The sequence below is a fragment of the Neoarius graeffei genome, chromosome 15 (assembly GCF_027579695.1).
Source record: "Neoarius graeffei isolate fNeoGra1 chromosome 15, fNeoGra1.pri, whole genome shotgun sequence".
Lineage (NCBI taxonomy): Eukaryota > Metazoa > Chordata > Actinopteri > Siluriformes > Ariidae > Neoarius > Neoarius graeffei.
In genome coordinates this window covers 5,328,943-5,343,334 of record NC_083583.1, presented here as the reverse complement: position 1 = coordinate 5,343,334, position 14,392 = coordinate 5,328,943, and the positions used below count along the sequence as shown (strand labels likewise).

Genomic DNA, 14,392 nt, shown 5'->3' with positions numbered 1-14,392 from the left:
AAGTGGTAAATGTATCCCATAGGGGGCGCTATGGAGGTGATTATTCATTCATATGTAGTTACTGGATCAGCCAGTGAAAACGGTGCAAAATATTGCACACTTTTCAACGCCGTTTCTCCACATTCTGTAAACAGAGCATCTAGTACAAAAGTCCCGTGGTGCGACTCACTTTCTGAATAACCAGCAATAAATATTTACCCACGTTTTGTAAAGGTTGGGGTAAAATATAACAGCCTATTAACTCAAATATTCCTTTTATTAAAAATGAAAAAACTTAACAAAGGGCTTTTCTTAATAAACTTTTATCAACATTTTACGCCTTCCCTCTATTTGCTTCTCTTTTCTTTATCTTTCAGCAGTCTGTAAAAAGAAAGAGCTCTGATTTCTGGTTAAATCTATTTATAGTCAATCACACAGCAGCTCTTTCATATTTTAGATGTTTTTGTGGCATTAGAGCTGTGTTACTTCCAACTATAGTGAAGTCACTTATGCATTCCCATGATTGGATGTTCTTTTGCCCTCTACTGTCTAAACAATGCAATTACAGCGATGAAAAACTAAGATTGCGTAGCCTGATGATCACGATTTGAATCATCATAAATTTGTATCGAGTTGCATCGTTTAATGCCTAGTGACAACACGTACTATAAACAACTCAATATATTATGAAATCTCAGTAAAACATTACATACTGACTAATTTAACACTTTGCTATTAATTAGATGTAAAATTTGTGTAAAAATCAGCTGGATAAATGATCGAAATGCACTCGGCACTTTTCAACTTTTCAGGAGTTGAGGGGTCAGAATAGTTGTGATTTTTCCGAAGTAAAACAGCTAATGATGGATGGATGGATGGATGGATATTTCTGTAACCTTGTGTTGAATTACTAGAAGACGAGTCGAAGCAATGTTCATGTTCGAATGCATAAATTCAAATAGCTTTCAAATAGTCAAATTAACTTTGACCGCACTGATATAATGAAATAAAATGTAAATAAATACAATTAACTTTCATGGGCTTTCTGGAAATTTTGCGGCAGTCGTGCAACTGTGCGGGAAATTTCATAATACTCCCCCTACTGACAGAACAGAGCATTTCAGAAACGTGCATTTCTATGGATGTGTTATGCGACTAAATGGAATCTTAAACAATTCGAATGTGTTTCACCTTTTGAATGTGTAGATATTATGAGAATCGAATAGTCCTTGAAAAGTGAAAATGATTTTGATCCTGAAGTACATGACGCTCCATTGAAAAATAATCTGTTATGACAGGAAATTAAATCAAAGCTAAAATAAATCAATAAAATTAAGTAATGTGAATTTACTCGCATTTAGTATGGATCAGCATGCATTCAATTATTAATTCAATAAAACATTTGCTTGAATTTTATCCAAGAACACAACTAAGACGAAATCTAAACAGTCAAATGTTACAATCGAATCGAATGTGAGTAGTTTAATAGTTACTTGCTCACGTTTTATTTTTTATTGACTTGCTGTAACATCAGCACTTTTGGTAACCATGCTCGCAAACTGGAAAATATCGTACATGGACAACTTGCGTTTGCCTTGTGACCGATACTGCCCCCTGGTGACGGACCACTTTAGCTGCATCACAAATGACAAGGGGCTCGTGGAAGGAAAGTAGAAGTAAAACACAGGACCTGAAACGTTTTTGAACATTATTTGCATATGGAAATGAGTTGGAACAGCCCTGTTATCTGCTGATTTACATCTTGGTTTGGTTTTGTATTTTTGTAGAGGACTCATCTATAGAACTGAAGGTGGGCTCCTATATTGTGATCACTGTCGGTGCTTTCACCATGCTGATGGGATTCCTGGGCTGTCTGGGAGCGATCTACGAGATCCGCTGTCTGCTTGGACTGGTAACACAAACACACACACAAAAAAAAGTTTGTCTCACTATACTTGTGAGGACCTTCCATTGACATAATTATTGTTGCAGTTAGTTAATGCTGTGCTGCACCTCAACCCTAACAAACCTTAACCTCAGGAATGAAAAGGAAACTTTTTGGCTGTTTTACTTACTTACTTACTTAGGTGGTGTTTACATTAGACCGTATCGTTGTCGTTGCGGATGCACTGTCCGTGCACATTAAAACGCCGGGAAACGACTCCACAGGCAGAACAGTTTGAATCCGCCAGGGCCCACGTATTCAACCCAGTACGTATCTGATCCGGTGCTGTGTAAACATTGAGGAACGAGGATACGCAGTGCTGAGCTCTAGCTAACGTTGTCACTGGACAACGTCACTGTGACATCCACCTTCCTGATTCGCTGGCGTTGGTCATGCCACGTTGGTCATGTGACGTGACTGCTGAAAAACCTTCTCCTCTTTAGTCCCAATGACACGGCGTCCCTGATTTCCATAAAGAACTTCAAATTTTGATTCTTATGCTCTTACATTCGCTCGCTCGCTTGCTCTCTCTCTCTCCCTCTCTCCTCTCTCACACTCTCTTGCTCTCTCTCTCTCTCTCTCTCTCTCTCACTCGCTCACTCAATCTCTCACTCACTTTGTGCTTGCAAGTGGTGAGTGACTTGCGCATGCCCGATATGCACTGGGATCATGTGACATGCCGTCTAATTAGTCATGTGATTAGCGTATCCGTGTATTGGCGTTGCTGTGTGCACGGGGAACGGTTTTGTTGCGGGCACAGAAATTTTGTGTGTACGCGAATCGTTTTAAAAACGTTAATCTGATGATTTGCTGATTCGAAATAATGTAAACAGGGCCTTACTTACTTAGTTACCTACCTACCTACTTACTGTAGGTACTTAATTACTTACCTACCCACAATAATTAGTTACTCATGTACTTAATTAATTATTTACCTACCTACTTAGGTACTTACTTACTTACTTACTTATCTATCTATCTATCTATCTATCTATCTATCTATCTATCTATCTATCTATCTATCTATCTATCTATACACACACGTGCGCACACATGCAAACAAATGTTTCGTAATGTTAAAAAAAATCACTTTCTCTCGAAACCTTTTGTTAAAAAATTTCAGCTTGAAGTTGAACACTGAATGATGCATGTCTCCCCCCCCACACACACACACACTGTTTAGTGTGTTTGAACAGAACCATAATGTGTTCTTGGACTCGGTGTCGTTCTTTAGGCAGGTGAGAACACACTCGTGCGATCATGTTCAAGTCTCAGACCGTAGTGTAAAGAGTTCTCGCTCCTTGACTGAGAAGGTGATTTGACTCTGAATCGACTCCTTGCAGGAAGTGAATCAATTTTGGATTGCTGTGGCTTTTTTGTAGATTTTTTTTTTTTTTTTCCCCCCAAAGTGAGACAAAGGACAGAGCTGTAGAGCTGGACACGAAAAAAAATGGCAGGAGGGGAAAAAAAGAAAAGAAATACTGAATGCGTTACACAAACCACTGAAACTCATTATTGTATTTATATCATCATTTCCTGAGCTCAAGCTCCATGTTCTGTCTATTTTTGTGATTTCTACACGTCCTTAATTGGTAAAAGTTTGCTGTTCTGTTTCCGTCATCGTATACAGTATTTCTGCCCATATCCACACCTCGGACCACTTTATTTTTGTTTTGTTTGGGTTTGGTTCTGTAACCCAACTAGCAAACACATCAAAAGAATCATATTACTTTTAAAATCACAGTTAGTGATCTGACCGGTTTATACACAGAAATTGTATTAATTATTGATCAATCGATCATCAATCATGGCTTTATTTATCTTCGATATGCACAATGAGTCAAAGACTCGTAATAAATAACATGAGCTGATAGCTGACAAGTCGCGAAGCACTGAGTTGTCTATAAGCCATGTACGCTGAGATTGAGTGGAATAACTTTTATTCTATCCACATTCACTGGATTTTGAAAAACGGAGCATTTTTTATTTTTTTGCAAATTCGATAAATAAAAACTTTGTATAAAACGTCCGACAAAATAATTTCCGCTTAGAATGTAAACAAACCGGCGAAATAATAGGCACAATTTGTGAAAAATGTGATAAGAATTCTTGAAAAAAAAAAGTTCTTACCATCAAATACTTTTTATTCCATATTTAGTTGCTTTTTTTCATAATTTTTGGGGGTTTTGTTTTTGCAAAAAGCTTTTATTTCGTCCTCTGTTGGTTCAGCAACACGCTTCCACCATTTTGTTTTTCTCTACTCATGGTATATGAGCCGATATCCTAGTAGTAGAGTAGCCAATCAGAGTGCACGATTGCTCATATCCAGTGAACATACATATATATATATCGATCGAGGCGGTCTTATACAGGATATAATATTAAAATAAAAAAATTTTAATGTTAATATAATGAGGATATAACTAAATGCAATTTAATTCTATTGATCACAAATATTACATTTCCACAATGTGCCACGAGTAAGATTCGTTCTGTTTATGGTGCTTTTAAACTTGATTAGAGATGTTAAGATACCGTCATTTATAAATGATGGCCCGTTTGTGGTCATGTGATTACAACTCTGAAAAAATAATTTTATTTAATAGCTGGTAGAAAGTCTTTCAGCAGCAATAACATCCACTGGATGATGCATGGAGCAGCTGATCAGACTTGTACGGGGAATAATGAGGGGAATTTCAGATCTCTCCTGCTTTAATCAAGTTTAATTTCATTAGTGTGGATTTAAATGTTACTTATTAATATTAATAAGCGTATCATAAAAACACACGTGGCTTTATGCTGTCTGTCTGTGGAAAAATGGCTTCAAGGGAATCTAAAAGTGGAACATTCAAAGAGATCTCACCTGACGTTCTACATATAATTTTTCAGACTATTCATGTCGGTATGAATGTGATGCGACGCATGTGACCTGTTTGTAATCGAACCCTGAGTGGATTGGATTACACATCAGACTTTGTTTCAGACGTTCATGTTTTAATCTCCTGATGTTCTCTGTTCTGCAGTACTTCACTCTCCTGCTGCTGCTCCTCATCGCTCAGGTGACTGCCGCCATCCTCATCTTTCTGCAGCGTGATGTGGTGAGTGACGTCATCACCCAGGCATCTGTTCTGCCTTAGGTTTTTTTTTTTTTTAAGATCCACAAAAAACATACCACATGGACATCTGGTTCACATGTTCCTCAGCTGGAGATGTGGAAGAGTAAGGACTGGATTTTCCAGTATGGCTTTTGTTACTTGGGTTTATTCAGGTTACCAGAACAATCAAGAAAAAAAAAAAAACTGCTTTAGGGAAAATGATCTCGCTCAGAACTTGTCAGCACACTGCCCCCTACTGGACACATGGTGAAATTACACTAATGCTTCATGTGTGGGAGTTGAACAGAACTTGTGACTTGATCAGTGTAAATTTCCGCACTGTGGGCTTTAGTCAAACTTCCACTTTCAGCTCGTGTTAAGTATGAGGTTGGTATTTTTTTTTAATCACCTTTTTTTTTTTTTTCTTCCCCTTTTCAAGAGTCAGCTCTGAATAAATCCCGTAAACAAAGATATCAACATACACCGATCCCACTTTATCTCTGATTATCAGGCGATATCGATAATTTTTTTTTCTTTAAAAGCTATTGTCAAAATAAAAAAAAAATGGAAAAACTTTTTAAAGGAAGAGTCGAATTGTTAATTTTATTACAGTTGTATGACAGACCTGTTTGTCATGAGACACAAAATGTCTTCAGGAATCGTGATCTTTGTTGCATCGTCCTTCTCGAATACGACAGTAATTTTGTTCCTGAACTCCAGAAGATTCCCCTGTGCCTCTTTGTTAACTTCTTATTTTGGTGGTGTTTTAAAATCAGGCGACTCCGATCGGGTTGGGATAATGGAGTCGGATCCATATTCCTATTTCCTGGTTATAAACTGGTTTCTGTTCAGACACGAGCTTCCCAGGAATCGTCTGTGTGGGAATTGAGTTTGGTGAGATTTACATTCATGGTGTTTCAACTCTGCACTGAACGGCAGCTTCTGATGAATTAATCACAACTGAGGTTTCAGGAACATCTCTCTCACACACACGCGCGCGCACACGTTCTCTCTCTCTCTCTCTCTCTCTCTCTCTCTCACACACACACACACACACACACACACACACACACACACACACACATTCTCTCTCTCTCTCACACGCAGGCCCGCCAACAGGGGGGGACAAACGGGTATGTTGTCCCGGGCCCAGAACTGGGCTCTCATGAAGTTGCGATTAAATTATTTTATTTCATTTCAAAATGTGTTGATTTGGGGGAGAAATGTACTATATTTGCATTCAATAAATGATTTCTAGATCTTTTGCCTTTATTGTCTTTGAAAAAGGCGTCAAGAACCCCCTACCACCCCTAATGCAAAAATGGTTTGGTCTGACTCTTTGATTAAGGGGAAAAAAATGACATCGTTCGATCATAGCGCTTCGACAATCAGCGTGCGTGCCATTTGCCAACATGCACAAGTCAGGAGCAAAGAAAAGAGAAAAAGAGAGGAAGAAACCAAGAGACTCAGGGGCTCACTGCATAAATATTTTAAAAAAGATTGGGATGATGCAGCAGGTACTAGCAAAGGCAGTGGGGCAGCTGAGCCAGGTAAGACACAGCCAACTTTTATCAGCCCCGTAAAGTAACCCCAACCAAGGCACGCGCGGCACGCAATTCATGTTACAAACGAGGGGAAAGCAAGTCACACTGGACACCATATCAAACGCACAGGGCACTGAATCATTTCATAACCACAACGGCTTAATAACATTGTGTTTCATATATCTGATTGAAGCTAAGAATATTCACATTAGCCCGCAATCATATCCCGCCGTTTCTCGAGCGGTGTGTTCTTCTCTGCTTTTCACACTGGACAGTATGCAGGCACAGTATACTATGTTCGCCCCCAGCCCTGCCCGAAATCCCCCGTCCATCGCTGCTCCTTCAAGAGCACCCCAATCGCGTGATTATAGTAGACTATCCACGAGTTTCGGAATACCTTTTTGAATACCTGTCATTTAAGGGTTGGAGTGAGTAGAGACTGGGATAAGAGAGGTGGGTTGGCCGGGGGGGGCCCATTCAGAGCATTTTGTCCCGGGCCCAGCCAAAGCTGTCAGCGGCCCTGCGCACGCGCGCACACGAGCGTATTCTCTCTCTCTCTCTCTCTCTCACACACGCGCGCGCGTGCATTCTCTCACTCACTCACACAACAGAGACACACTTATTCTCTCTCTCTCACTCACACACACACACACACACACACACACACACACGTGTATTCTCTCTCTCTCTCTCACACACACACACACACACACACACACACACACACACACACACACACACACACGTATTCTCTCTCTCTCTCTCTCTCTCTCTCTCTCTCACTCACACACACACACACACACACACACACGTATTCTCTCTCTCTCTCTCTCTCACACACACACACACACACACACACACACACACACACACACACACACACACACACGTGTATTCTCTCTCTCTCTCTCTCTCTCTCTCTCTCTCTCACACACACACACACACACACACACACGTATTCTCTCTCTCTCTCTCTCTCTCTCACACACACACACACGTATTCTCTCTCTCTCTCACACACACGCACTTATTCTCTCTCACACACACGTATTCTCTCTCTCTCTCACACACACACACGTGCGCACACTCTCGCTCGCTCTGTCTCTATCACTCGCACCCCCCCACACACTTACTCACTCTCTCTCACACACGTGCACCCCCACACACACACACACTCGTATTCTTTCTCTCACACAGACGCGCGCGCACCCCACACACACACTCCCCGTCCATGTGGACAGTTGGGGGTCGCGCCTGGAGGACGCTCTGGACTCTTGCAGTGGTGCTTTTGTGGCTGGGGACTGCAGTTGACTTGCTGACTTTGGGACTGCAGTTGTCGTGAACGTTTTTGCGCTCGGGTTTCCGTCGGTGGGGGTTTATAGCATCAACAAAGCCGACTTTGTTAGGACTTAATGTTATAGTCATGTTGTCTGTTGTTGCCCAGATGAGGATGGGCAAGCTCTCCCTTTCGAGTCTGGTTCCTCTTGAGGTTTCTTCCTCATGTCATCTGAGGGAGTTTTTCCTTGCCACTGTCGCCACAGGGGATAGATTAGGGATAAAATTAGCTCATGTTTTAAGTCGTTCAAATTCTGTAAAGCTGTTTTGTGACAATGTTTATTGTTAAAAGTGCGATCCAAATAAACTTGACTCTCACACTCACACACACTGATCGTGAGATTCTGCCATCTTTCTCTCTCTCCTCATGTATGAAGAGAAACATGTGACCAGATTCCCCAGTAAAGCCAGAACTCGTCTTGGAGTCAGATATAATTCCAGATTTATTTAGTTATTCCAGAAAGATTTGGATTAAATTGTAAAATCTTCTGCCAGTTGGAGGCTGAACGCGTCGCTGCAGCGCAGGAGATTTTCCAGTGTAAATATCCTTCCACTGCTTATTTTCTCTTCTGTTCACATCGCACAGAGGTTTCTGTGGTTCAGAGCGAGTTCATCTTAGGCCAGAGGTTTTTTTTTTTTTAAATTTATTTATATTTTTGCAGTTTCTGAGTTTCGTGTCGACAGTCAGCTCCAATTTTTCTGCAACCTTTAAAAGCATGGAAAGGGTTTTTTGTGTTTTGGGGGGGGGGAACAAAACCAGTGTTTTTGATTCATTCTGAGAAAATAACTTTCTCATCACTTTTAAGAAACTACTTTTTTTGTATTTTCTTTCAAAAGTGAAAAACGAGTCAAAAAGAGAGGTCACGCGTTTAAAAGCAAATAAATGCTCTGAATGTTCTTTCTTATAAAAAAAAAAACGTACAACTTTAAAACTGCCTGAGGAACTGATTTTTAAACCTGTATTCTGCAAAACAAACAAATACATTAATGGACAGATAAATAAACACAAATAGTGTTTATTTTCATGACGGGTGACAATAATTCCAGAGTTGGCTCCATTCTAGCCCACAGTTTGTTTTGGATTCTCTCTCTCTCTCTCTCTCTCTCTCTCTCTCTCTCTCTCTCTCTCTCTCTCCCTGCCCCGTGCAGTGTTTCCACTGACTCTTGGTCCTGGGTTTGATTTTCTCATGAAAAAATTTTGCTCTTGTTCAGGACAGTAAACTCTGGCAGGCTCTCAACACACTGTTAGTTTTGAACATGAACTAAAAGCCGAAGGAGTTTGAGAGAGGAACGCAGCTGGTGCAGGTCTGTGAAGTCACTTTTGGTTTTTCCTGTTCTTACAGCTGAGGACCACGGCGTCCAAAATTGTGACCAAACTTGTGGAGAACTACCAGGGACAGAACAAGAGTGCAGAGCAGGCCTGGGACTACGTTCAGAGGAGTGTGAGTAAAGAATAAAGAACGAGGAAATGTCCGTTTCAGTGATGAGCAACGATGAAGTGACGCTTTTCTGTCTCTCGCATCGTGGAATTTTAATGAGCAATTAACAAGATGCGTTTAACTCCTGAAGCGAATCTTCAGAACACTCACCGAACACTTCGCGAATCAAACCCAACTTTCGTACTCCGTTTTAATTGCTTTGTGCCTGAATTCTATGGAGAATAAATTTTAAAAAATGCAATGAAACAAAATCCATAAACTGTGTTACTTTTCATTAGAGATGTGCAGAAAACACGCCACACTGAAAAGCAACACCACCGCGTTGTTCTTCAATCACTTCATCACTACAATAGAAATAATCACCACGGGATGGATTGTTGTTTAAGAATTAAAGGCTGACTTTGTGTCCAAAGTGAATGTTTCATTAGTGTGTTGTAGTCGTGCCATACTGAAACGCAATCGCTGTCCAATCACAGCAGTCAGAGAAATGCAGAAGCTCTCAAACACAAGGTGTGATTTTTTTTTTTTTTTTTTCCCCCCAAGGGCTGCATAATTAGTTCAACCAAGCAAGTCAAAAAGCACCGTTTTTCTCAAAGATATTACATTTTTATTTTGATGTTTTGACTTCATAACTCACTTATTATATATAATTATTCTCAGTCAGAAATAAGATAATAGATTGAGGAATGAGTTAGTAGTTCAAAATAATGACTTCAAGTCAAAATAATGAGTTATTAAATAAAAATAAGTTAGCAAGTCAAAATAAGTTAGTAAGTTTAAATAATGACTTCGGACGTCAAAGTGATGAGATCCTTAAGTTAGCTAGTTAAAAGTGAGATAATAAATCAAAATTGAGTATCTCAATTTTGATTTCATATCTCACTTTTAACAAAATCAAAATTGAGGTATTTTCGCTAAAAATGAGATACTAACCACAATAAGATATACTTAAGTTAAGTGAGATACAAAATCAAAATTTTGAGATAGTTAAGTGAGATACAAGCCCAAAATTACAGGATGCTTAATTTAAAAAACAGATACTAATCACAATGATAATATACTTAGCAAGTTAAAAGCGAGCTACTAAATCAAAATTGAAATACTTAAGCTAAAAACGAGATACCAATCAAAATAAGATGCATAGTAAGTTAAAAGTGAGACACTAAATCAAAATTCCAGATACTTAAGCTAAAAACGAGATACCGATCAAAATTACAAGATATGTAGTAAGTTAAAAGTGAGATACGAAATCAAAATTACGAGATGCTTAAGTTTAAAAACAAGATACTAATCACAATTATAAGATACTTAGTCAGTTAAAAGTGAGATACTGAGTCAAAACTACAAGATGGATAGATAAAAAGTGAGAAACTAAATCAAAACTAGAATACACTAAGTAAGTGAAAAGTGAGATACTAAGTCAGTTAAGGTACTCTTAAGTTAGAATTATGAGAATGTCTTGAAATGGTGAGTTACTAAGTCAGAGTAACGAAAACACACTTGAGAAAGTCGAGATTCCAGTAACAAAAAAGACAACGAGCTTGAGACTTTCACAGCTTGATAAGTTTTGACTGATCATAGAAGTTGACTTTGTCTAAACCTTTACTCTGTTTTCTGTGTGTGCGTGTGTGTCCATGTCCCAGATGCACTGCTGTGGCTGGACAGGCCCCAGTGACTGGCAGAAGAACCCCGTGATCACGAACAGCTCTCAGACGTTGTACCCCTGCTCCTGTCATAACACCTCCGTCGTGGGAGAGAACAACACCGACGGCAATTTCTGCATGGGTCCGTCGTCGTCTTTTTCTGATTGGCCCACTTATGACACGGTATATCTCTCTCTCTCTCTCACTCACTCACTCACTCTCTCACACACACACACACACACACACACACACACACACCTCGTAACCCTCTCTTCAGTTATTTTATTAATAATAATAATAATAATCTACAAACATCCCTCTCACTGATGTGGTTTTCATGTATTTTTGCTCCGTTTCAGTTCAGTTTTAAATGAATGTTTTGTTTTTCACTGACTGCTGCAGCGTTTCTGTTCCTGATCGTAATGTAATGTCTCCTTAAAGTCACGGCTTTACCACTGACACTGGAGACTCTTTCCAGAAACATCTCCGTACAGAAAACTGTACAATTTCATATCAACAATGACATATGTCACTGTGAGTGAGCTGTTACTATAGAAACGATAACACAATTAATATAAACCGGTGTTGTGCAGCGGCACAACTGTCAGAGCTGCTGTTATAGAACATTAATCAACACCTTCTGACCAATCAGAATCCAGCAGCGCTGTGGGAGATTGTTTGAGAGATTTTGTATTTACCCTGTTGTTGTGGTGTGTGTGTGTGTGTGCTCTGTGCCCCTGTCAGGGTTGTGCGCACAGTGTGGAGAGCTGGCTCTTCACCAACTACGGAGTCATTCTAGGAATCTGCCTTGGGGTGGCTGTTATCGAGGTATTTCATACATCCTGTACACACACACACACACACACACACACACACACTAACTATTCAGTTCAACTTTGTCATTGTAATTAGCTCACCTCAGGTGTAAACAGAGAACTAACACGTGTTGGTGCAAAAAGACACGACATTAAATCAGTAGTTTAGAACACTAACGCAGTACAAGATGCAGGTTCAGAGGGTTTGTGGAATCTGATCATCTTCACTCCCACTGTTCAGGTCTGTAAAGTGCGGAGGAGGAGAATCACACACGATTATATAAAAACTAAACTGTTAATCACAGCATGTACACACTCCAACAGTTTGTGGTTCCAGTCATGGAAAATCACTGTGTGTTTGTGAGTGAGGAGAGTTTGTGTGTGTGTGTGTGTGTGTGTGTGTGTGTGTGTGTGTGTGTGTGTGTGTGTGTGAGAGAGAGAGAGAGAGAGAGTTGTGTGAGAGACACACAGATAGTGTGTGTGTGTGTGAGAGGAATGTGTTTTGTGTGTGAGAGAGAGCGCAAGTGTGTGTGTGTGTGTGTGTGTGTGAGAGAGAGAGAGGAATGTGTTGTGTGTGTGTGTGTGTGTGAGAGAGAGAGCAAGTGTGTGTGTGTGTGAGGAATGTGTTTTGTGTGTGTGAGAGTGTGTGTGTGAGAAGAATGTATTTTGTGTGTGTGCGCGAGAGAGCGAGAGCGTGTGCGCGAGAGAGCGCGAGAGAGCGTGTGCGCGAGAGAGCGTGTGCGCGAGAGAGCGTGTGCGCGAGAGAGCGTGTGCGCGAGCGCATGTAAGAGAGAGAGCAAGCGCGTGTGTGTGAGGAATGTGTTGTGTGCGAGAGAGCGAGAGCGTGTGCGTGCGTGCGAGAGAGCGTGCGTGCGAGAGAGCGTGCGTGCGTGTGGCGAGAGCGCATGAGAGCGAGCGCGTGTAAGAGAGAGAGCAAGCAAGAGTGTGTGTGTGTGTGTGTGTGTGTGTGAGGAATGTGTTGTGTGCGAGAGTGAGAGCGTGTGTGCGAGAGAGCGAGCAAGAGTGCGTAAGAGAGAGAGCGCGTGTGCACGCAAGAAAGAGTGAGAGCGCGTGTGTGCAAGAGAGTGCGTGTGCGCGAGTGTGTAAGAAAGAGAGAGCAAGAGAGTGTGTGTGTGAGAGAGAGAGTGTTAAATTTCTGAGCTCGGTTCTTGTGGTCTTGGTGAATAACGCTTGTTTCTCCTGCAGCTGCTCGCCATGATCCTGTCCATGGGCCTGTGTAAGAGCGTACACCAAGAAGAGTACACCAAAGTGCCGAAGTATTGAAGAAACACACACACTAAAATATATTGAGCTTCTCTACAAAGTATTTTTTTTTTTTAAACAAAGAATCTTGCCCAAAAAAACTTAAAGAAAGCTTTATAAACGGTGTGAAGTCGTTATCCTGTGGAAAACCCGGCGCAGTGTCACATGACCTGCTTTCTTCATCTCTCCACGTTCTCCTCCCGTCAGATCAAACCTGCACCTTTCCCTTTGTGAAGGAATGAAAAGCGTCGGAGCGTTTCTCTCCGCGCTCCCCTTCACACACACTCGCGCCTCACGACGTCGATTGCATGACGCTTCTTCTCTTCCTTTTTTCATTTGTACACCGTTTATTTGTTTGTATATAATTTAGTGATGCTTTAATGAGCACATTTCGTGGATCTGATGGACTGTCACTCCTAAAAATCTTTTCTCCAGTTATAGTTGGGGCTTTTTTTTTTTTGTCTCTCTTATGTACAGATTGCATATTTTTTACATTTTTTGTTTTTTGGGGGGCTTTTTTTTTTTTTTAAACAGGGTGCAAACCTGATTCTGGTGATATCTATTTTTTCTTTTATTATTATTTTTAATCGCCTTATTTTTTAATCTGAATGCTTTCATGTCGCTCACTTGTGACTCCTTTTGGTGTTTTATGAAAGATGTTTTGAAAATTAATCTCTTTAATTGTAACCCGTAAACTAGGACATTGATATATATATTATATGCAGTTAGTTTTGAGGGAAAGAAAAAATATAAGCAAACTTTATATGGAAAAAAAAAAAAAAAACCTCTGATGAACCTTATGGTGAAGTCTTATTGTTTTAGAGTTCCTTTTTCTAGATTTTTTTTTTTTGTATATTTGAAGAAGGAAAATGAACCGGAAACAGTCAGAACAACTCATGTTTGGTTTGTATTGAAGCTGAAATAGTCCTGAGAATTAAATCATAAGTTGTTGGGGTTATTATTTTTTTTTTAGTGGTACAAGGAGGAAACTCATCTTTTTATAAACCTGGAGTGCATTTTTGACCGAGTGTGACTTAAACAAGTCGTACGTGTGTTTAAAAAAAAAAAAAATCTGTTACAATAAAGTGAACTCACCCAGTTTTTGTGGTGATGGATGTTGTGTTGCTGTTTTCACTGACACACACTAGATGGCAGTAGTGGATTTCAGAGACATTTAAACAAGCCACTGAAAATTATTTACTCACCAGCCACTTTATTAGGAACACCCCTACATCCACCTGTTCTGTTTTTTGCAGTTCTGTAATCAGCCGATCCCTCGACAGCAGCACGATGCATCAAATCACGCAGATACAAATCAAGAGCTTCCGTTAATG

The 14,392-nt window shown here is 40.3% G+C and overlaps 1 protein-coding gene across 3 annotated transcripts in view; it reads left to right on the top strand.

Moving 5' to 3' along the window:
* cd82a (CD82 molecule a) overlaps positions 1 to 14,157 on the top strand; it is a 67,785-nt gene extending 53,628 nt beyond the window's left edge. For all 3 annotated transcript variants that reach the window (XM_060940793.1, XM_060940795.1, XM_060940794.1), the window contains exons 4-9: positions 1,767 to 1,891; positions 4,948 to 5,022; positions 9,242 to 9,340; positions 10,981 to 11,163; positions 11,725 to 11,808; positions 13,002 to 14,157. In XM_060940793.1, coding sequence (XP_060796776.1) covers positions 1,767 to 1,891; positions 4,948 to 5,022; positions 9,242 to 9,340; positions 10,981 to 11,163; positions 11,725 to 11,808; positions 13,002 to 13,079 — 644 coding nt within the window. In that variant the 3' untranslated portion in view covers positions 13,080 to 14,157. The remainder of the gene's footprint in view (positions 1 to 1,766; positions 1,892 to 4,947; positions 5,023 to 9,241; positions 9,341 to 10,980; positions 11,164 to 11,724; positions 11,809 to 13,001) is intronic.
* Positions 14,158 to 14,392: the final 235 nt, after the last annotated feature.